The following is a 23,633-nucleotide window of genomic DNA, read 5'->3' on the forward strand; positions in this document are numbered from 1 at the left end:
GGAAATTTTTTCCAGTTCTAAAGGCTATCCAAAGTTCCATCTCTGGGTTCAAAGTTTGCACCACGGAGACAGCCAGGACCACAACATCAGTGTCAACAGTGCGGATCAGTATTCTGTTATGGCCTTGGCCAGATACATGTGCTGTGTGTAACAGCATTCGGCTATCTGCTTCCTCGTGATTACATGGAGAAATCGAAAGGACATCTTGTATTTAGATTTTTGAAAGAACATTTCTACCATCGGTAATAACTATTTGGTTGATACCTTCATCAAAAGTCATAATGAGATATCTTGAGAGGAATCTGTAAAGTTCCGTCTTGTTTCTATCTACTCGAGGAAATCTTGCCAATCTCTAGGTACTGTTGACTCGGCAGTCACACGTATTTGTTTTCTCTTGCCTCGCTTTGCTCTACCGTTACCTTTTAATGAATTGTCTATATCTTTTTCCCATACCAGGTCTACACGGGAAGCTCTTAGAAACTGAGAAAATATATGGAATGAAGTTCTGATGAGCATAATTTTCTGAGGTCTTAGCAGTAATTGACAAGATGGATGTTACATGCATCAGAAAGTGAAGGCAGTCATAGTGGATTCTCATGTCGAAAGAATTCTCTAAGGTTATCTTGTCTGTTTTGACAAAAATGAGATTCACATCACATTTGAGCAAGGTTACATCCTCTTTCTTTTCACTGAATTTTGAACTGCTTGTATTTTTGAACAAGCTTACTCTACTACGATGAATGATATCATTGATTAGCCTTCACCTGTTAATGAGACATTCTTTGCAAAAGTGTGTAAATTTATCAATTCCAACTCTCATTCCACATATAACAGCTCTTACTGCAGATTGGTCTGAAAGTTCCTTTGTATCTAGAACTAGAAGATCTTTACATAATTTATCGAAAGGATTGCCAAGGTCTTTGATCAGACAAACAAGAGAGTGAACATCATTAGCAAACGAAGCCTGTATACTAGGTTTTTGATCATGATGACGGGTATCTTTTGACCCTTTCTTGTCAGATTGTTCATCTTGAAGCTCCTGTATTGATATACGCGTTGTTTTGTTCATGTGTTTGATCGATTAGAATAGCAGAGAAGACACGTTTGGTGTTTTGCACTGTGAAACTTCCATCATTAAATTCCTGATTTATTTCAGGGTGTTTTGTAGGGAGTTCCGCCATGTCCCTGAGATGAACAGGAATCCATCTTGCATAATTTGTGTGATCTAAGGCATGGAACAACGTTACAAGCTCTGTAAGAACTTCCAGATAAATTGGAAGTCAAAGAGATTGGCAAATGTCAATACAAACAACTCAAGTTCCATAACAATTATATACCAGTATTCAATATACTAGTAACTATAATTTTTTAAGCATTACATGTTTAACACAATTAATTTTGCGATGATAGTGTTTTATGTTTCTTTTCATTCAATTTGCATGGCCGTCTTCTGACTGAAGTAGAGGTACTGTGAGCAATGACATCACTAAATGATACCCCCGCCTCCCAAATGATTATAATGGAAAAGTTCATGTTATGCTGTGGCGGGGAAACCGAAAATGTGTGTCAGATCAAAAAGTAAAACAAGAGGTGCACAATGGCAATATGTAATAAAGATTCTGTGATTTCAAGTTTCATTAAATTTCACTTAGGGGTAAAAGAGGAGTTCCAGATAAGAGATGGGTATCCCAAAGCTTTACAGACAGACGCACGTACAGACGAACGGACAGACAAACCGATTACAATATAATCTTTCACTTTTCAAGCGGGGCGCATAATAAGTATTGCGAATGATGTTAAATTTTACTACAAATAGTAACAACAGTTACAATTTGAACTATACTTTAAGTTACTGTAAATACTAAATAGTATCAACAGTTACAAGTTAACTCTGAAAGTTAAACAATAAGGTAGTCATTTTTAAGAGTTGGTATTTTGTCTCTATCACGGCATATTTAGTTAAAGATAGGTCGTAAATGTCTGTTTTAAAGAATAATTTAATCATAGATTTTTAATATTGTCAATTTAGAAAAATTATTACTATAGATAGCATCATCTGGCACATACTTAACCCCGATGAGATGAAGAAACATTTTTTTCTGAATCATAGAGCATGTGCATGTATTTATAAATATATATTGCAAAGCTGTTTTTATTTTAAACGTGTTAAGGAAAATGTTCTTGTTAATGCTTGCGTTTGTCAGCCATTTTGAAAATCGGCCGTCAAGGTCATAGTAGGTACCGATTGAAGTGGCCCAATATCCAAATATGTTTGTAATGAACTACTCTACTTGCATACAAAATTCTATGCTTTTATCACAAAATGCACAATTGTCTCAAAAAATTTAGGTATGCCGCCTGACTATGATAAATAGATCGAAACACATTTTCTTTCTCATGCTGTAAACGCGTTTCTTTAGAAACATACGGAGATAACGAACAGTATTTAGGAGCAAGTCCATTTATACAGCATAAAATAGGCTCTGAGCAAACACGGACTTCAAAACATAAGAGGTGGGATCAGGTCTCATGGAGGAGTGAGCACCCCCTCCTAATCTGTTACATCCGCCGTGTGCTTCTTGTAACGATCAAGTACTAAGTAATAACGGGAAAATCCGCCGTCAATTCAGCATATCAATATATAAATAAAGATAAAATGTTGGTATTTTTTTTCCAATAAATATAAAATGAGTTGTTTTGCGCTTATCTAAAAAACTGATGAATCTATGAATTGAACTCTGTTAAGCAGTGTTTTAAGGTTGTGAGAACTGTCATGTTTGACTTTAAGTGGCAAACCATTTAAGGCGAGGTTTGATTTGATGGATTTTATTTCATTTGTTTTAATTCATTTTTTGAGGTCAACATTGCATTCATTAGGTATTTTGTCAAATCTCATTCATAGCCAATGCCCTGTCTTAATAAAAAGATAGATCTTTAAAAATGCAAAAAAAAGTCTTAAAACATTATTTTTACAAATAAAAAAGCTTAAAGATCTGAAATCAGATTGATTGATTCAAAATCATTACAATGAGATACATAAAATTATCCTTTTCAAAGCAACAGACGACCTGCTTTCCTCTGAATTTAGCATGTTCTTCCAACAACTCGTGTAATACGTTTAAATTTCCATTAAAACAATTTTCATTTTAATTTTGCTAAAGTTATAGAGGGTTAATTCATGTCGGATGACACTTAGACTAGCAGAGAAACTCATACTTATATCCAAAATAATGAAAACACCCGTGTTGGGAAAAGAAATAAAAGAAACAGACCCTCATTTAAGATAACTTAAGTGGTACTTTGATTTACAATCTTTTCTTACAATTACATATCGATAATTTGTCTAAAATTCTATCCTAGAATCTTTGGTACTAATTCTATCTATGAAGTAACTTTTAAAATCATTAATAATAATAATAATAATAATAATAGTTTATTTTAAGAGGGTAACCCGATTAGTGCAATGCACTAGTCTTCCTCGGGGTCCTCTAAGCATGTCACAATAATACAATAATAAAATCATTGTACAATAATAAATAATACAACATGACGTAAAAATACAAGCACATATAGATTTCAGGAGATTTTAGTTGCTGCACGTTATTATGAATTTTTCTACATTTTTACGAAATGTGTGTAAATTCTGTGAAAATCGTATGTACAAAGGTAATTTGTTCCATAAATGAACACCGGAATAATGAAAAGAATTTTTAAATTGATTTGTGCGATATTTCGGTAGATGAAGGTCATAGTTTGTTTCAGATCGTAGAGCATATTTAAAAACTCTATCTATGCCAGCACCTGGTTCATTACCCCAAATAGTTAGGCAATAATTCAAAGAGGGCAGAATGTATGCATTATAGAATAGTTTTCTTGTGTGTAAGGGAAGGAATTTTTTAATTTTGCGTGAGGTATATAATTTATATGTCAAAGATTTACAAACTGAGTCAATATGGTGATTATAGCGCAATGAACCATCAATATGCACTCCCAGAAGTTTTTCAGATTCAACATTTTCAATTAATTTGTTTGAAGCATATAAATTTAGTTCAGGTGAATCTATTCTTGATTTTCTCTGCTGAGTTCCCATAAGCATACATTTTGTCTTATTGGTATTTAACGCCATTTGATTTTTGGAACACCAATTTTCAATCTCGCACAAATCAAAGTTAAGGGCATTCTCAATACCTTTTATATTTTTATGATATGTATGCAAGGTTGCATCATCGGCAAACATATCAATATCTGTTCTATTTACATGTAAAGGGAGATCATTTATATACAATAAAAATAAAAGGGGACCTAAGATAGATCCTTGGGGCACTCCTGCTGTGACGAGCAAAAAATCAGAGGAATATGTTCCTATTTTTACACACTGAGACCTTGAGGTTAAATAAGAATGAAACCATTTAATAGCCATTTGATCAAAGTGATATGATTGAAGTTTACTAATAAGAATTTCATGATTAACCAAATCAAATGCCTTGCTAAAGTCAATGAAAGTTATGCCTACTAGATTTCCTTGGTCCATAGCTTGTAGCCAATTATCTGTAAGTTTTGTAAGAGCCGTTTGACATGAATGAAATTCTCGAAATCCAGATTGTGATTTAAATAAAAGATCAAAGTTAGAGGCAAAGTTCCGTATTTGATTTGCTATGTGTTTTTCAACTAATTTCGATAATGTTGGAAGAATTGATATCGGTCTGTAGTTCCCTGGATCTGCGTGGTCGCCATTTTTGAAAATAGGAGTGACTTTTGCTTGTTTTAAACTGGATGGAAATACTCCATTAGTGATACTAGCATTTATAAGATGTGTAATAGATTTGCATATGACATTTGCCGAAAGTTTTAGAAGACGAGGTCCGATAAAGTCTATACCGGCTGACTTATTTACATCCAGTGTATTCAACATATTCAATACTTCAAATTCAGTTATTTCATCAATACTGAAAAAATTTTCTTTCCCTAGTTTAGTTTCTGTATATCGATTTAATAATTCTGAATCAAAACTTTGGACTGACATATCGGCTAATAATTTACAGGATGTTTCCTGTATCATTAAGATTTTTTTGAGAAGAAATGTTTTAATAAGTACCTTTATCAAAATTGGGATTTTTATACACACTTATCACCCCTTTTCCACCACAGAACTGGTTCTCATTTCCACTGCACTTGACGTTGCATTCTTTTCCAATGATTTTGTTGCTAAGTGCTAAGACATTTCCACAAAAACATTTGATCGAATCCTAAAAATTGTAGTGCTGTTTGAAATATAAATTAACATACAAACTAATATAGAAAAGTGTGTTTCGGTGGTTTTTATAAGGATACTTCAGGGGTCCACCTTAGCAGTGTGATATTGTGGTAAAGGTGATCTTGTAATTATATCGCCGATGCCTTTGTTCTGTTTACTTGACTTACAACTAGGTCAGTCGCGACCAAGATTCGAACTCACGATCAACCGATCACGGGGCAAGCACTTCACTGTCTGAGTTACAGCGAACAGTCTAGTTAGGTATAAAGAGTCGGGTCCTAATAATTTTCATGCACAAATTTGATTGTTTTTTTCACATCACATATCGTTAAAAGAAAAATAACTTTTTAAATATTCAAATTGGAAGTAAACAAAGTTATTAAAAAGTTCTAATGAAGTTTCTATAATTTGGTTGAAATAAACACGCCTGTTTTTTTTTTCGTGTAAGGTATGGAATGCTACACAATTTAAAAGAATATAAAAGTTAGCAAAAGCTATGAAGACGTGAAAGTGTTTTTGGGTATGATACAATGTATAATCCTCACACAAATTAAAATAAACACTTTAACCTCATTTACGGTAATCTTTTTATTGGATAGAAAAGACCATTTCATGATAGACCATGCAAATTGTAGTCATTACCGTTATAATTAAGAGTTTGTTTATAAATTTGAGTTTTGGAATAAGCATCTAGTAAAATCATGAAAAGCAATAGTGAGAACCTCTAAACCGTAGAATCGTGAATCGTGTTGTTGACAAAATTCTTTGCAGTTTTCCACAGTCATAGAATTTGACGTATTTAATCTCCCATTCAGTGTTCTACTTGGTTTGTTTTGAAAGCAACCCACATATCCTGATGAGAATGTAAAAAAAAAACCAGCACAATAAAAAAATGAGGATCATTTTAAAAAAATAAGAAGAATACTTTCAGCTTTTAAAGAATATTTTCAGCTTTTAAATTGCTAATCTTAAGAAATACATTATCTCATTTTGCATTTAAATCAACAGGAATATAGGGAAAGCATGCTAAAAACAAAAACATTTTTATTTGTGACTTTTCATTATAAAATATTTAATTATCGATCAAGAATTTTTTTTATTCTATATATCATATTCCTACATTGCAAGACAGGATTATGTCCAAATCACGCATTAGTTGCATTAATCAAGGAAAAAAATATGTATATATTTTGCTACAATGAATTAAAAATGTTTAACAGGTAAAATACCAAAGACTGAATCATCATACCGTTATCGTAGTTTCGATTTATATACAGACTTATCCTCCAATGTCCTCCGCAAAACTCATTTCCATTTCCAGAGCACAGATGACTACATTCTATCTCTCCCTTTCGAACCGTTCTTCCTCGATCACCACATAAACACTGATTTCCATGCTACAAACAGATCTCAACTAGAAATGTTTCAATCAATAAATTACTCTACATTTCTTAAAGGTACTTGGACACAGATTTGAAGTTAATATTTTCTCATTTTTTCTGTATAATATCACGAATTATATATTTTAATAGCATTTCACACAAAAATTAATTAAAAATCTTATTTCATTTAAAAGTTATTAAAACTTTAAATTTTTTGGCGGGTTTGTTTGACACATTCTTGCACTTTCACAAATTTTAACTTTATTATTAATCCTTAGGAAAAGTGACAATTTTGATGTGTTTTAATGAGAAATATTAAAACTTTTATCAAGAAAAATAATTTTATTCAGAGTAGAAATGTTAGAAAGCAAAACACCTTCACAAGTATCGTCATTCCGAACTAAGAGATGCGTACAGAGTTTAGCAAATCGAGCACACTCGTGTTATGTACACAGTTTTTGTAAACAGTGCTCGAGTTCTGTTATTGTTTATATTTAGAATTCACCGGGTGCGTTCAATCGTCACAGTCTGCTTACCACAACTGCACGGACTGACAATATATTGTGTGTTTGTTTTGCTTTCGAACGTGTCTACTCTGAATTTTCTGGATTATAGTATTAATATTTTTCATTTATACAAAACGATATTGCCACTTTTCCTAAGGATTAAGAATAAAATTAAATTTGTGAGAGTGCAGGGATATGTCAATCAAACCCGCCGAAAAATTTGAAATTTCAATATCTTTTAAACGAAATAAGATTTTTAATTAATTTTTGTGTGAAATACTATTAAAATATATAAGTCGTAATATTATAGAAAAAATATTAACTTCAAATCTGTGTCCAAGTACCTTTAAATATAATGAATCTTATCGATTTCAAAAATAAAACTTTAGACAGAATAACGGAGGAAAAAATTCAATTTAAACATATGAAGATAAAAAAAAAACTATTTTGATTTTTTTTGTTTGATGAGTAACAAATTACCGCTAATCCGTAGAATTGAGCATTTTGTTTTCCGCAAAACGTCTTGCACTTTTCCACACTAGGATAACTCCTGCTATATTTTCCATTCCTTAAAGTTATTCCAGGCTGATACAGGAAACAGCCCAGATAACCTATCATGAAAATAGAGTACTATGATTCAAATAAAGTAAAACTCCTTTAGTACAAATAAGTGAACATCAAAGGTTTTCGGGCTTCCCGCTACAATTCTTTGTAAATTTGTTACAGTTATCACGAACTCTAATATTAGAGATTTGAGGATACAGCCATCTGATTTTGTATTCCATAGAGTTTCAGAAAATGAAATTGATACCTACTGTATCGAGTTTTTCAAGATTTGAAAACTTTGATATGTTGAATGAACGATATGGAAATAACGAACAGTATTCTGGAGCTCAAAAGTCAATAGAGCAATAAAGAGCTGGAGAAGAGCAAACACGGACCTCAAAAACCCACTTTATTCTTAACAATTCGTTGTAAAATTTTACAGTTATAATGAACTCTGATATGAGATTTTCAGAAATAGCGAACAGCTTATGTATCCCGTAGAGTTTAAAAATATTAAATTGATACATTTTGTATTCATTTTTTTTAGATTCAAAAATTGGATATACTGAATGAACTACCGTACTAGTATATGGAGTAACAAGAGATGTTTGTAAAACACATGCCCCCCCCCCCCCCCCAAATTAGAATTTTTAAGTCCAAGAGGGCATAATTCTGTCAAAAACGGCGCGATCGTACCCAAAAAAGAACTTGACCTAGATATTCATCTAAAAGAATCTGTACTAAATTTTATTGCAGTATGTGCAACATCTGCGAAGAAAATGAATGAAAACTATGTGGACAGACAGACCAACATACCATCAGCCCGACCGACAGACAGCAGCAAAGCAACATGCCCTCCCTTCTTCGAAGGGGGGCATAAATATATTGGACGATATGTTTAAAACTGAGCTAAACATTCATTTAAGAAAAATGAGAACAAGGGCGAAAGAAAAGCCAGGGTATAAAAGTTGATGCAGTTGAAAAGCTCTCAACAATATATATTAGCTTATGAAGTTTAATAACACTATCTTGAATGATACTTTAAAACTGACCATTTTAAAAAAGTGAGGTCAAGATCAAAGTAAAGGTCAAGGTCAAAAAATGTTGATGCAGTTGCATAGCTCTTATCAATATCTATCAGCCTATGAAGTTTGATGAAAATATCTTGGATAGTTTTTGAAACTAGCTTCGAAATGAGCTAAACGCAAAGTGTGACGGAAGGACGAAAAGACGGAAGGACGGAAGACAGATATGACAAACATTATATGCTCCGACCATATTCATGGCAAAACAGACAGTATTCAAGTTCAAAAGTCCATACAGCAATACAGAATAAAGCAGAGCATTGACTTTATTTTAAGTACGTTTTTGTGATTAAATTTAATTCATAACAAAGCCTTCATTTTCTGAAAGATGTTTTGTAAAAATTGTTTTCCTATTATATTTGGTAGTAATTCTTGAACAAAAACGTGTATGTTACGAATTCCATAGTCTAAGATATATTTACACGAATTCATTATATGGGTGTAACAATTACAGATACAGCAAATTAATTTCACACATCCCCAGGGCTTTGTTATAACCAAGATTTACTGTATCCATCATTATATTCATCATGTTTATAAAAAGAACTCAATGTGATCTGATTTCCCCTCTCTTCTTCTCTAGCTTAAATAGTTGCTTGAAACCTAGACATTAAGCACCAAAAATCAAAATTGGCCTCAATGTGCATTCACAATTCATTACATTATAATCTCTAGTCAGTGTAATTTCTTTCTTCCAGCATGTTCTTTTACCTTTTTGGTAGTTGACATTCTTATAAACACTTATTCTTCGATCACCACCACAAATTTGCTCCTCATTTCCGCTGCATTTGGAACTGCATTCTTTGTCTGCTGTTTTGACACTTTGTGAAAGAGAATTCACACAGAAGCATTTACTGGAAGACTACAAAAGAAGCCATTTGTCAATTATCATTAAATTTTAGAGGTTAGACTCCGCTTTCGATTTACGTGATTTTTGAAAAGCTTTCATTCTAGTCAATTACATATATTCAAGATTATGAATTATATTTAAACACAGTAAACTATATGTAATATTCAGAATGATGCTTCATTAACGAGCACAAGCAAAAGCCAACAGAGAACAAAATTACCAAAAAGAAAAAATTCCCAACAGGAATAAGCTCTATTCAGAATCTTTCAGAAGATCGAAGGTCATTAACGAAATATATTTGGAATGAAAAGCTCTCAAAATGTTTTATGCTGGTGATATTTTGGCAGCTAAAGTTGAGGATACAGTAAAGTTGATCTTCACTTTTTTAAACAATGCAAAAACAATATTCAGCGAAAGATTTTTTTCATAAAGCAATGCATCATGAACATACGAATAATAACCTTCAAACCGTAGAACTGAGTATCCTGATGTTGACAGAATTCCTTACAATTTTCCACAGTCATAGAATCTGATGTATTATGTTTCCCGTTCAATGTCTTACTTGACTGATCTTGGAAGCATCCTACATACCCTGTGAAAATTAGATTAATAAATATAAAAGATAGGAATTCTTAAATCGTAGATTTGATCATGAATGCCAAAAAAAGGGTCAAGCCTTATATTAATTGTAAGGCCTGCTAATTTATTCTATTTCAAAGGTTCAAATTAATATCATAAAATAATTATGAGCACTGTTCTTATCAATAACATGTTTCAAAGATATTCAGTTTCCAGTGAGATTTTTAGAAAATTGATTCGGCACTTTACCTTTGTCGTAGTTTCGATTTATATACAGACTTATCCTCCAATATCCTCCGCAAAACTCATTTCCATTTCCAGAGCACAGATGACTACATTCTATCTCTCCCTTTCGAACCGTTCTTCCTCGATCACCACATAAACACTGATTTCCATGCTACAAACAGATCTCAGCTAGAAATGTTTCAATCAATAAATTACTCTACATTTCTTAAATATAGTGAATCTGAGATACGTCTTATCGATTTCAAAAATAAAACTTTAGACAAAATAACGGGGAAAAAAATTTAATTTAAACATATGAAGATAAAAAAAAACTATTTTGATTTTTTTGTTTGATGAGTAACAAATTACCGCTAATCCGTAGAAATGAGCATTTTGTTTTCCGCAAAACGTCTTGCACTTTTCCACACTAGGATAACTCCTGCTATATTTTCCATTCCTTAAAGTTATTCCATGCTCATACAGGAAACAGCCTAGATAACCTATCATGAAAATAGAGTAATATGATTCAAATAAAGTAAAACTTCTTTAGTACAAATAAGTGAACATCAAAGGTTTTCGGGCTTCCCGCTAAAATTCTTAACAATTCTTTGTAAATTTGTTACGGTTATCACGAACTCTAATTAGAGATTTGAGGATACAGCCATCTGATTTTGTATTCAATAGAGTTTAAGAAAATGAAATTGATACCTACTGTATCGAGTTTTTCAAGATTTGGAAAACTTTGATATGTTGAATGAACGATATGGAAATAACGAACAGTATTCTGGAGCTCAAAAGTTCATAGTGGAATAAAGAACTGGAGAAGAGCAAAAACGGACCTCAAAAACTCACTTTATTCTTAACAATTCGTTGTAAAATTTTACAGTTATAATGAACTCTGATATGAGATTTTCAGAAATAGCGAACAGCTTATGTTTCCCGTAGAATTTAAAAATATTAAATTGATACATTTTTTGTATTCATTTTTTTTTAAATTAAAAAATTGGATATATTGAATGAACTACTGTACTAGTATATGGAGTAACAAGAGATGTTTGTAAAACCACAAGACGAAAGACCACCTTTAAGCAATCGCTTAATGGTAGCTTAATGGTGACTTAATGGTGGCTTAAAGATGTTAATTCCTTTAAGCCACCATTAAGCCACCATTAAGCTGCAACTTACAGGTGCTTAATGTCCAAACTTCATTAAGCTACCATTAAGCCACCATTAAGCTGAGCTTAATGGTGACTTAATGGTCAACCCTCATTAAACTTTTACGCATCTTATATAGAATCTTTGAACTAACTTTTAGTTATTTTAATATCATTTACGCAAAATCTATTCCAACTCATAATTTTGTCTCGATCATAATTTCTACGAGTTTTTTGTCAACATGCATAAACTTGATCACTGGGAACAAAGTTAGCTAATAGCCACAGGGGCTTGCTCGAGGTGTCTAATTTAAAAAAAAAATCATTTACAGTGATAATAAAACAAGACATCCTGTATGAGAACCGTATATTTTTTTTTTAAATAAATCATTATTAAATGCGTTGTTTTTATTTTTAGTGTATATGATTTTTAAAAATAAATAATTATTACACACCGTGAACAAGTCCTTGTGAAATATCTTAAATTTACAATACCAAAAATCAATTTGTTCTTAAAATTATCTATGTTCGTGAACACAAAATATATATTACTTTTTAAAAACAAAATGGTATTTTTATTTCATGTGTTAAAAGAAACATTCTGCTACAGAATTCACAGGAATATAACTATATAATCTCATGAAAAAAAAATCTCTGTCCCTTGTTGGGGGGGGGGGGGCTACTGGTATACAAATGTTTAGTTTTCAAAGATTGACTTTTACCATGAAAAACTTTTTAATGGCTTTTACATCATGAATAATTCTAATTAATTCGTTAATTTTTTTTAATAATGCAGCGATAAGTATCTGTCAAAATCTAGTCGGTCTTCAATGATTGTTATTTCAAAATCGATTTTCAGAGGAACGGCCGATCAGACTAAACATGACATCCGACCAGAAACACATTGAGAAACGGGGTAAGATTAACAGATGATCAGTGTACAGTAAACCGACTGGTCAGACAATAGACCTTAATTAGGTGTCCCCCGTCCCCGGTTAACTAACAGGAAACTATACATACACAACGTACGTACACTGACAGATTTTAATGATCAATTATTTTTACAAAATTTAAATTTAATGCAAGCATATCACTAATTAAAAATTATGATTCATCGTAAAAAGTCAATTATTTTGATACCCATTATGATACGAAAAGAATTGAAACTGAATATGATATTCTAAAAAAAGTTTTTGTAAACGTAATTAACCAGGTAACTCTTACGCGAGGATTGTTACTAAATTGTTGACACAGAAACCGTTAATATCCGCAGTATATTAAAAATAATAGTAGAATCTGTTTTTTCCTCTTTCTTTTTCGATGATAGATTTTTGTGTTTTATCTATAATTAATTTATTTTCAATCATGATTTAATGCTTACATTTCGAAAATTTTCGAATAACAGAGCGAAGAACTCAATCACATAACATCAATCTAAAAGCCGAACTCAGTGTAGAAATATTAATGTGTTATGAGCCTTTCAAAAAGATCCACAAATAAAATTGTTTATATTTTGATTAATAAATCAATTCAAGACTTTTGGAAATGTTCAACAAAATACTAGTAAATACCTTTACAAGTCCAAACAAATTTTGAAAAAAATAAAGGTTATATATTTAATATTTTCCTTCTATTATCAAGAGCGGCGATAGCCTAATGGATAAGACGTTTGCCTTGCAACCCTAAGGTCATTGGATCGCGGCCCGACTGTGGCGTTTTTTTTTTATTTTTGAATTTTGAATTTCGTTCTTTTTCATTATTTTTACCAAATCAAGATATGTGCGAACTCTACATTTATAATATTGAAAACAAATCACTATAAAAATAATTTTTCACCCATATAAACAATATTATTATACCTCTATTGATAATGCTCGAATTTGATTGGCTGGTAAGAAAACTTTAAAACACAACAATGACTCCAAATGGTACTGTTTACAGCAATACTGACCTAGGAATCATTGCACGTGGGATATAATGACCCGGTCATTATTTTTAATGACCGCTAAAAATGACCGCTTAATCAAAAATTCGTTTTTGAGTGAAGTTAATGCATAAGATAATAATTATTCGAAAAAAAAAACATGTTTTTAAAATTGTGCATGGTCTGTTTTGCATTACCATACAGAATACGGTCAAATTATCGTTACAATATATCGTTTCAATATATCGTTACAATTCAGTTCAATGGAATGTAGAGGCGGCTCTTAAAAGAGTTGAATTCTGTGTTAGATTTTGACTGAGTAGAGGAAAAGTAATCGTTAGTTATAACAATGTATGTCGCTATGAACTAAATATTGTTTTAATCAGTAAATCATGATTCAAAAACTTACACGACTTGCAGACGTCAATGTAAACAACTTCGCTATCCGGTCTGTAGCGAATCCCGATCCCGATCAAAGAAAGAATTGATAACGGTTAGAGATTCATACTTTTCAATATATCGGTATAATAAAACAATTAATTACCCCTTGTGATTTCAACATGGTGAAATAAGGACCCTCGACCTGGCCCACTCGATGACCTGCCCTGACCTCGGCCGCTACGCGGCCTCGGTCAGGTCAGGTCACCTCGTGGGCCAGGTCTCGGGTCCTTATTTCACCATGTTGACCTCACATGGGGTAATTAATTGTATATTATCGACTGCGTAATGTGACTTAATGGTGGCGTAATGGTAGCTTAATGGTAGCTTAAAGGAGTTTGGACATTAAGCATCTGTAAGTCTAGCTTAATGGTAGCTTAATGGTGACTTAATGGTGGTCTAAAAGTTACCATTAAGGATCTGTAAGCCACCATTAAGCTACCATTAAGCTACATTCAAGCATCCATTAAGGACTTTGAGTTGGCTTAATGGTAACTTAATGGTGGTGTAAATGTTACTTAAAGGTGCTTAATGGTGACTTAATGGTGACTTAAAGACATTAAACCACCATTAAGGACCTATAAGCCACCATTAGACCGGACTTAAAGGGTGTGTTTCATATTGTGAACACTTATGCCCCTTCCCCCCAAATTAGACTTTTTTAAGTCCAAGAGGACATAATTCTGTCAATAATGGCGCGATCGTACCCAAAACAGAACTAGACGTAGATATTCATCAGATACATCTATATACTATATCTTATTTCAGTATTTGCAACCTCTGCAAAGAAAATGAATGGAAACTGCAAATAATTGGAAAATTTCTAAGTCACAGGGGCAGAACGGCGCGATCGTACCCAAAAAAGAACTTGACCTAGATATTCATCTAAAAAAAAATCTGTACTATATTTTATTTCAGTATGTGCAACATCTGCGAAGAAAATGAATGAAAACTATGTGGACCGACAGACCGACATACCATCAGCTCGACAGACAGACAGCAGCAAAGCAATATGCCCTCCCTTCTTCGAAGGGGGGCATAAATATATTGGATGATATCTTTAAAACTGAGCTAAACACTCATTTAAGAAAAATGAGAACAAGGGCGAAAGAAAAGCCAGGGTATAAAAGTTGATGCAGTTGAAAAGCTCTCAACAATATGTATCAGCTTATGAAGTTTAATAACACTATCTTGAATGGTACTTTAAAACTGACCATTTTAAAAGAGTGAGGTCAATATCAAAGTAAAGGTCAAGATCAAAAAATGTTGATGCAGTTGCATAGCTCTTATCAATATCTATCAGCCTATGAAGTTTGATGAAAATATCTTGGATAGTTTTTGAAACTAGCTTCGAACTGAGCTAAAGCAAAGTGTGACGGAAGGACGAAAAGACGGAAGGACGGAAGACGGATATGACAAACACTATATGCCGATAGCCCCCGACCATATTCATGGCGTGGCATAACAGACAGTATTCAAGTTCAAAAGTCCACAAAGCAATACAGAATAAAGCAGAGCATTGACTTTATTTTAAGTACGTTTTTGTGTATAAAATTTACTTCATAACAAAGCCTTTATTTTCTGAAAGATGTTTTGTAAAAATTGTTTTCCTATTATATTTGGTAGTAATTCTTGAACAAAAACGTGTATGTTACGAATTCCATAGTCTAAGATATATTTACACGAATTCATTATATGGGTGTAACAATTACAGATACAGCAAATTAATTTCACACGTCCCCAGGGCTTTGTTATAAACAAGATTTACTGTATCCATCATTATATTCATCATGTTTATAAAAAGAACTCAATGTGATCTGATTTTCCCCTCTCTTCTTCTCTAGCTTAAATAGTTGCTTGAAACCTAGACATTAAGCACCAAAAATCAAAATTGGCCTCAATGTGCATTCACAATTCATTACAATATAATCTCTAGTCAGTGTAATTTCTTTCTTCCAGCATGTTCTTTTACCTTTTTGGTAGTTGACATTCTTATAAACACTTATTCTTCGATCACCACCACAAATTTGCTCCTCATTTCCGCTGCATTTGGAACTGCATTCTTTGTCTGCTGTTTTGACACTTTGTGAAAGAGAATTCACACAGAAGCATTTACTGGAAGACTACAAAAGAAGCCATTTGTCAATTATCATTAAATTTTAGAGGTTAGACTCCGCTTTCGATTTACGTGAATTTTGAAAAGCTTTCATTCTAGTCTATTACATATAGTCAAGATTATGAATTATATTTAAACACAGTAAACTATATGTAATATTCAGAATGATGCTTCATTAACGAGCACAAGCAAAGCCAACAGAGAACAAAATTACCAAAAAAAAATCCCAACAGGAATAAGCTCTATTCAGAATCTTTCAGAAGATCGAAGGTCATAAACGAAATATATTTGGAATGAAAGGCTCTCAAAATGTTTTATGCTGGTGATATTTTGGCAACTAAAGTTGAGGATACAGTAAAGTTGATCTTCACTTTTTTAAACAATGCAAAAACAATATTCAGCGGAAGATTTTTTTCATAAAGCAATGCATCATGAACATACGAATAATAACCTTCAAACCGTAGAACTGAGTATCCTGATGTTGACAGAATTCCTTACAATTTTCCACAGTCATAGAATCTGATGTATTATGTTTCCCGTTCAATGTCTTACTTGACTGATCTTGGAAGCATCCTACATACCCTGTGAAAATTAGAATAATAAATATAAAAGATAGGAATTCTTAAATCGTAGATTTGATCATGAATGCCAGAAAAAGGGTCAAGCCTTATATTAATTGTAAGGCCTGCTAATTTATTCTATTTCAAAGGTTCAAATTAATATCATAAAATAATTATGAGCACTGTTCTTATCAATAACATGTTTCAAAGATATTCAGTTTCCAGTGAGCTTTTTAGAAAATTGATCCGGCACTTTACCTTTGTCGTAGTTTCGATTTATATACAGACTTATCCTCCAATGTCCTCCGCAAAACTCATTTCCATTTCCAGAGCACAGATGACTACATTCTATCTCTCCCTTTCGAACCGTTCTTCCTCGATCACCACATAAACACTGATTTCCATGCTACAAACAGATCTCAACTAGAAATGTTCAATCAATAAATTACTCTACATTTCTTAAATATAATGAATTTGAGATACGTCTTATCGATTTCAAAAATAAAACTTTAGACAGAATAACGGGGAAAAAATTCAATTTAAACATATGAAGATAAAAAAAAAAAAATTGATTTTTTTGTTTGATGAGTAACAAATTACCGCTAATCCGTAGAAATGAGCATTTTGTTTTCCGCAAAACGTCTTGCACTTTTCCACACTAGGATAACTCCTGCTATATTTTCCATTCCTTAAAGTTATTCCATGCTCATACAGGAAACAGCCTAGATAACCTATCATGAAAATAGAGTAATATGATTCAAATAAAGTAAAACTCCCACAAGACGAAAGACCACCTTTAAGCAATCGCTTAATGGTAGCTTAATGGTGACTTAATGGTGCTTAAAGAAGTTATCTCCATTAAGCCACCATTAAGCCATCATTAAGCTGCAACTTACAGGTGCTTAATGTCCAAACTTCATTAAGCTACCATTAAGCCACCTTTAAGCCGAGCTTAATGGTGACTTAATGGTTAAACCTCATTAAACTTTTACGCATCTTAATCGAATCTTTGATTTAACTTTTTAAGTTATTTCAATGTCATTTACACAAAATCTATTTTTTTCCGCTACAGAATTCCCAGGAATATAAAGTCATATTCTCATGATTTTTTTCATTATTAAATGCGGGGAGAGAGGACGGGCTGGGGCCACAGGTATAAAAATTTTTAGTTTTCAAAGTTTGACTTTTACATCATGAATGATTTGAATGAATTAATTCACTATTTTTTTTCGAATATAATGCAGCGGTAAGTATCTGTCAAAATCGAGTCGGTCTTCAATGATTGTTATTTCAGAATCAATTTTTAGAAGATTTGCCGATCAGATTAAACATGACATCTATACACATTGGGAAACGGGGTAAGATTAACAGTGTACAGTATACCGACTGGTTAGACAATAGACCTTAATTAGGTGTCCACCGTCCCCGGTCAACTAACAGGAAACTATACATACACAACGTACACTAACAGATTTTGATGATCAATTATTTTTACAAAATTTAAATTTAACGCAAACATATAATAAATTGAAAATTATGATTCTTTGTAAAAGGACAATTATTTTGATACCCATTATGATACAAAAAGAATTTTAAATGAATATGATATTCCAAAAAAAGTTTTTGTAAACATAACCAGGTAACTCGTAAAGGAGGATTGTCACTAGGTCTAAATTTTAGACACAAAATCCGTTATATCCGCAGAATATTTTATTATTTAAAAAAAAAAATTCATCTGTCTTTCCCGATGATAGATTTTTTTTGTGTTTTATCTATAATTAATTTAATTACAATTATGATTTAATTACATGTATAAATCTTCGAATAACAGAGCGAAGAATTCATTACAATTTAAAAGCCGAACCCAACGGTTTAGAAATATTAATGTGATATAAGCCTTTTAAAAAGACCCATAAATAAAACTGTTTATAGTTTGATTAATAAATCAATTGAAGACTTTGGAAACGGTCAACAAAATAAATACTTTTTAAAGTCCAAAACCAACTTTGTGCAAAATAAATGTTTGATATTTTCCTCAGACTGTTAAGAGCGGCGTTAGCCTAATGGTTAAGGTGACTGCCACTTACACGAAGGCTCATAAATTCGCGCCTCGTGTGTGGTGTTTTTTTTATATATATATTTTAAATTTCGTTTTTTTCCCTTATTTCTATAAAATGAAGATATGTGTGAACTCGACATTAATAATTTGTGATGACAAATCACTATAATAATAATTTTTCATCCATAAAAGCAGTAATATCGACTGCGTAATGGTGGCTTAATGGTGGATTCATGGTGGCTTAATGGGCTTAATGGTAGCTTAATGGAGTTTGGACATTAAGCACCTGTAAGTCTAGCTTAATGGTAGCTTAATGGTGACTTAATGGTGGTCTAAAAGCTACCATTAAGGACCTGTAAGCCACCATTAAGCTACCATTAAGCTACATTTAAGCACTCATTACGGACTTTGAGATGGCTTAATAGTAACTAATGGTGGTGTAAATGTTACTTAAAGGTGCTTAATGGTAACTTAATGGTGACTTAAAGACAACCATTAAATCACCATTAAGGACCTATAACCCACCATTAAACCAAGCTTAAAGGGTGTGTTTCATCTTGTATCCTTTAGTACAAATAAGTGAACATTAAAGGTTTTCGGGCTTCCCGCTAAAATTCTTAACAATTCTTTGTAAATTTGTTACGGTTATCACAAACTCTAATATTAGAGATTTGAGGATACAGCCATCTGATTTTGTATTCCACAGAGTTTAAGAAAATGAAGTTGATACCTACTGTATCGAGTTTTTCAAGATTTGAAAACTTTGATATGTTGAATGAACGATATGGAAATAACGAACAGTATTCTGGAGCTCAAAAGTCCATATTGCAATAAAGAACTGGAGAAGAGCAAACACGGACCTCAAAAACTCACTTTATTCTTAACAATTCGTTGTAAAATTTTACAGTTATAATGAACTCTGATATGAGATTTTCAGAAATAGCGAACAGCTTATGTTTCCCGTAGAATTTAAAAATATTAAATTGATACATTTGTATTCATTTTTTTTAAATTAAAAAAATGTATATATTGAATGAACTACTGTACTAGTATATGGAGTAACAAGAGATGTTTGTAAAACACTTATGCCCCTTCCCCCCAAATTAAACTTTTTTAAGTCCAAGAGGACATAACTCTGTCAATAATGGCGCGATCGTACCCAAAACAGAACTAGACGTAGATATTCATCAGATAGATCTATATACTATATCTTATTTCAGTATGTGCAACCTCTGCAAAGAAAATGAATGGAAACTGCAAATAATTGGAAATTTTCTAAGTCAGAGGGGCAGAACTCTGGCAAAAACGACGCGATCGTACCCAAAAAAGAACTTGACCTAGATATTCATCTAAAAAAAAAAATCTGTACTAAATTTTATTTCAGTATGTGCAACATCTGCGAAGAAAATGAATGAAAACTATGTGGACCGACAGACCGACATACCATCAGCTCGACAAACAGACAGCAGCAAAGCAATATGCCCTCCCTTCTTCGAAGGGGGGCATAAATATATTGGATGATATCTTTAAAACTGAGCTAAACACTCATTTAAGAAAAATGAGAACAAGGGCGAAAGAAAAGCCAGGGTATAAAAAATGATGCAGTTGAAAAGCTCTCAACAATATGTATTAGCTTATGAAGTTTAATAACACTATCTTGAATGGTACTTTAAAACTGACCATTTTAAAAAAGTGAGGTCAAGATCAAAGTAAAGGTCAAGGTCAAAAAATGTTGATGCAGTTGCATAGCTCTTATCAATATCTATCAGCCTATGAAGTTTGATGAAAATATCTTGGATAGTTTTTGAAACTAGCTTCGAACTGAGCTAAAGCAAAGTGTGACGGAAGGACGAAAAGACGGAAGGACGGAAGACGGATATGACAAACCCTATATGCCCCGACCATATTCATGGCGTGGCATAACAGACAGTATTCAAGTTCAAAAGTCCATAAAGCAATACAGAATAAAGCAGAGCATTGACTTTATTTTAAGTACGTTTTTGTGTATAAAATTTACTTCATAACAAAGCCTTCATTTTCTGAAAGATGTTTTGTAAAAATTGTTTTCCTATTATATTTGGTAGTAATTCTTGAACAAAAACGTGTATGTTACGAATTCCATAGTCTAAGATATATTTACACGAATTCATTATATGGGTGTAACAATTACAGATACAGCAAATTAATTTCACACGTCCCCAGGGCTTTGTTATAACCAAGATTTACTGTATCCATCATTATATTCATCATGTTTATAAAAAGAACTCAATGTGATCTGCTTTTCCTTTCCCTTCTTCTCTTGCTGAAATGGTTGCTTGAGACCCAGACATTAAGCACCAAAAATCAAAATTGGCCTCAATGTGCATTCACAATTCATTACAATATAATCTCTAGTCAGTGTAATTTCTTTCTTCCAGCATGTTCTTTTACCTTTTTGGTAGTTGACATTCTTATAAACACTTATTCTTCGATCACCACCACAAATTTGCACCCCATTTCCGCTGCATTTGGAACTGCATTCTTTGTCTGCTGTTTTGACACTTTGTGAAAGAGAATTCACACAGAAGCATTTACTGGAAGACTACAAAAAAGCCATTTGTCAATTAGCATTAAATTTTAGAGGTCAGACTCCGCTTTCGATTTACGTGATTTTTGAAAAGCTTTCATTCTAGTCTATTACATATAGTCAAGATTATGAATTATATTTAAACACAGTAAACTATATGTAATATTCAGAATGATGCTTCATTAACGAGCACAAGCAAAGCCAACAGAGAACAAAATTACCAAAAAAAAAAATCCCAACAGGTAAGCTCTATTCAGGATCTTTCAGACGAACGAAGGTCATAAACGAAATATATTTGGAATGAAAAGCTCTCAAAATGTTTTATGCTGGTGATATTTTGGCAACGAAAGTTGAGGATACAGTAAAGTTGATCTTCACTTTTTTAAACAATGCAAAAACAATATTCAGCGAAAGATTTTTTTCATAAAGCAATGCATCATGAACATACGAATAATAACCTTCAAACCGTAGAACTGAGTATCCTGATGTTGACAGAATTCCTTACAATTTTCCACAGTCATAGAATCTGATGTATTATGTTTCCCGTTCAATGTCTTACTTGACTGATCTTGGAAGCATCCTACATACCCTGTGAAAATTAGAATAATAAATATAAAAGATAGGAATTCTTAAATCGTAGATTTGATCATGAATGCCAGAAAAAGGGTCAAGCCTTATATTAATTGTAAGGCCTGCTAATTTATTCTATTTCAAAGGTTCAAATTAATATCATAAAATAATTATGAGCACTGTTCTTATCAATAACATGTTTCAAAGATATTCAGTTTCCAGTGAGCTTTTTAGAAAATTGATCCGGCACTTTACCTTTGTCGTAGTTTCGATTTATATACAGACTTATCCTCCAATGTCCTCCGCAAAACTCATTTCCATTTCCAGAGCACAGATGACTACATTCTATCTCTCCCTTTCGAACCGTTCTTCCTCGATCACCACATAAACACTGATTTCCATGCTACAAACAGATCTCAACTAGAAATGTTCAATCAATAAATTACTCTACATTTCTTAAATATAATGAATTTGAGATACGTCTTATCGATTTCAAAAATAAAACTTTAGACAGAATAACGGGGAAAAAATTCAATTTAAACATATGAAGATAAAAAAAAAAAAATTGATTTTTTTGTTTGATGAGTAACAAATTACCGCTAATCCGTAGAAATGAGCATTTTGTTTTCCGCAAAACGTCTTGCACTTTTCCACACTAGGATAACTCCTGCTATATTTTCCATTCCTTAAAGTTATTCCATGCTCATACAGGAAACAGCCCAGATAACCTATCATGAAAATAGAGTAATATGATTCAAATAAAGTAAAACTCCCACAAGACGAAAGACCACCTTTAAGCAATCGCTTAATGGTAGCTTAATGGTGACTTAATGGTGCTTAAAGAAGTTATCTCCATTAAGCCACCATTAAGCCATCATTAAGCTGCAACTTACAGGTGCTTAATGTCCAAACTTCATTAAGCTACCATTAAGCCACCTTTAAGCCGAGCTTAATGGTGACTTAATGGTTAAACCTCATTAAACTTTTACGCATCTTAATCGAATCTTTGATTTAACTTTTTAAGTTATTTCAATGTCATTTACACAAAATCTATTTTTTTCCGCTACAGAATTCCCAGGAATATAAAGTCATATTCTCATGATTTTTTTGGGGGGAGAGAGGACGGGCTGGGGCCACAGGTATAAAAATTTTTAGTTTTCAAAGTTTGACTTTTACATCATGAATGATTTGAATGAATTAATTCACTATTTTTTTTCGAATATAATGCAGCGGTAAGTATCTGTCAAAATCGAGTCGGTCTTCAATGATTGTTATTTCAGAATCAATTTTTAGAAGATTTGCCGATCAGATTAAACATGACATCTATACACATTGGGAAACGGGGTAAGATTAACAGTGTACAGTATACCGACTGGTTAGACAATAGACCTTAATTAGGTGTCCACCGTCCCCGGTCAACTAACAGGAAACTATACATACACAACGTACACTAACAGATTTTGATGATCAATTATTTTTACAAAATTTAAATTTAACGCAAACATATAATAAATTGAAAATTATGATTCTTTGTAAAAGGACAATTATTTTGATACCCATTATGATACAAAAAGAATTTTAAATGAATATGATATTCCAAAAAAAGTTTTTGTAAACATAACCAGGTAACTCGTAAAGGAGGATTGTCACTAGGTCTAAATTTTAGACACAAAATCCGTTATATCCGCAGAATATTTTATTATTTAAAAAAAAAAAATTCATCTGTCTTTCCCGATGATAGATTTTTTTGTGTTTTATCTATAATTAATTTAATTTCAATTATGATTTAATGACATGTATAAATCTTCGAATAACAGAG

At 32.4% G+C, this 23,633-nt stretch overlaps 1 protein-coding gene across 1 annotated transcript in view; it reads right to left on the reverse strand.

The window, feature by feature from the left end:
- Nucleotides 1-327: 327 nt before the first annotated feature.
- Nucleotides 328-23,633, reverse strand: part of LOC134282764 (uncharacterized) — a 37,521-nt gene continuing 14,215 nt past the window's right edge. The window contains exons 8-23 of the mRNA XM_062765158.1: nt 22,412-22,542; nt 22,070-22,217; nt 21,703-21,833; nt 21,109-21,259; nt 17,220-17,350; nt 16,878-17,025; nt 16,511-16,641; nt 15,916-16,066; nt 10,797-10,927; nt 10,452-10,599; nt 10,085-10,215; nt 9,485-9,635; nt 7,623-7,753; nt 6,484-6,651; nt 842-1,039; nt 328-480 (exon numbers count right to left, since the gene is read on the reverse strand). Coding sequence (XP_062621142.1) covers nt 328-480; nt 842-1,039; nt 6,484-6,651; nt 7,623-7,753; nt 9,485-9,635; nt 10,085-10,215; nt 10,452-10,599; nt 10,797-10,927; nt 15,916-16,066; nt 16,511-16,641; nt 16,878-17,025; nt 17,220-17,350; nt 21,109-21,259; nt 21,703-21,833; nt 22,070-22,217; nt 22,412-22,542 — 2,333 coding nt within the window. The remainder of the gene's footprint in view (nt 481-841; nt 1,040-6,483; nt 6,652-7,622; nt 7,754-9,484; nt 9,636-10,084; nt 10,216-10,451; nt 10,600-10,796; nt 10,928-15,915; nt 16,067-16,510; nt 16,642-16,877; nt 17,026-17,219; nt 17,351-21,108; nt 21,260-21,702; nt 21,834-22,069; nt 22,218-22,411; nt 22,543-23,633) is intronic.

Source organism: Saccostrea cucullata, unplaced genomic scaffold (assembly GCF_032062105.1).
Source record: "Saccostrea cucullata isolate Sc308-1 unplaced genomic scaffold, CSIRO_AGI_Scuc_v1 ctg1146, whole genome shotgun sequence".
Lineage (NCBI taxonomy): Eukaryota > Metazoa > Mollusca > Bivalvia > Ostreida > Ostreidae > Saccostrea > Saccostrea cuccullata.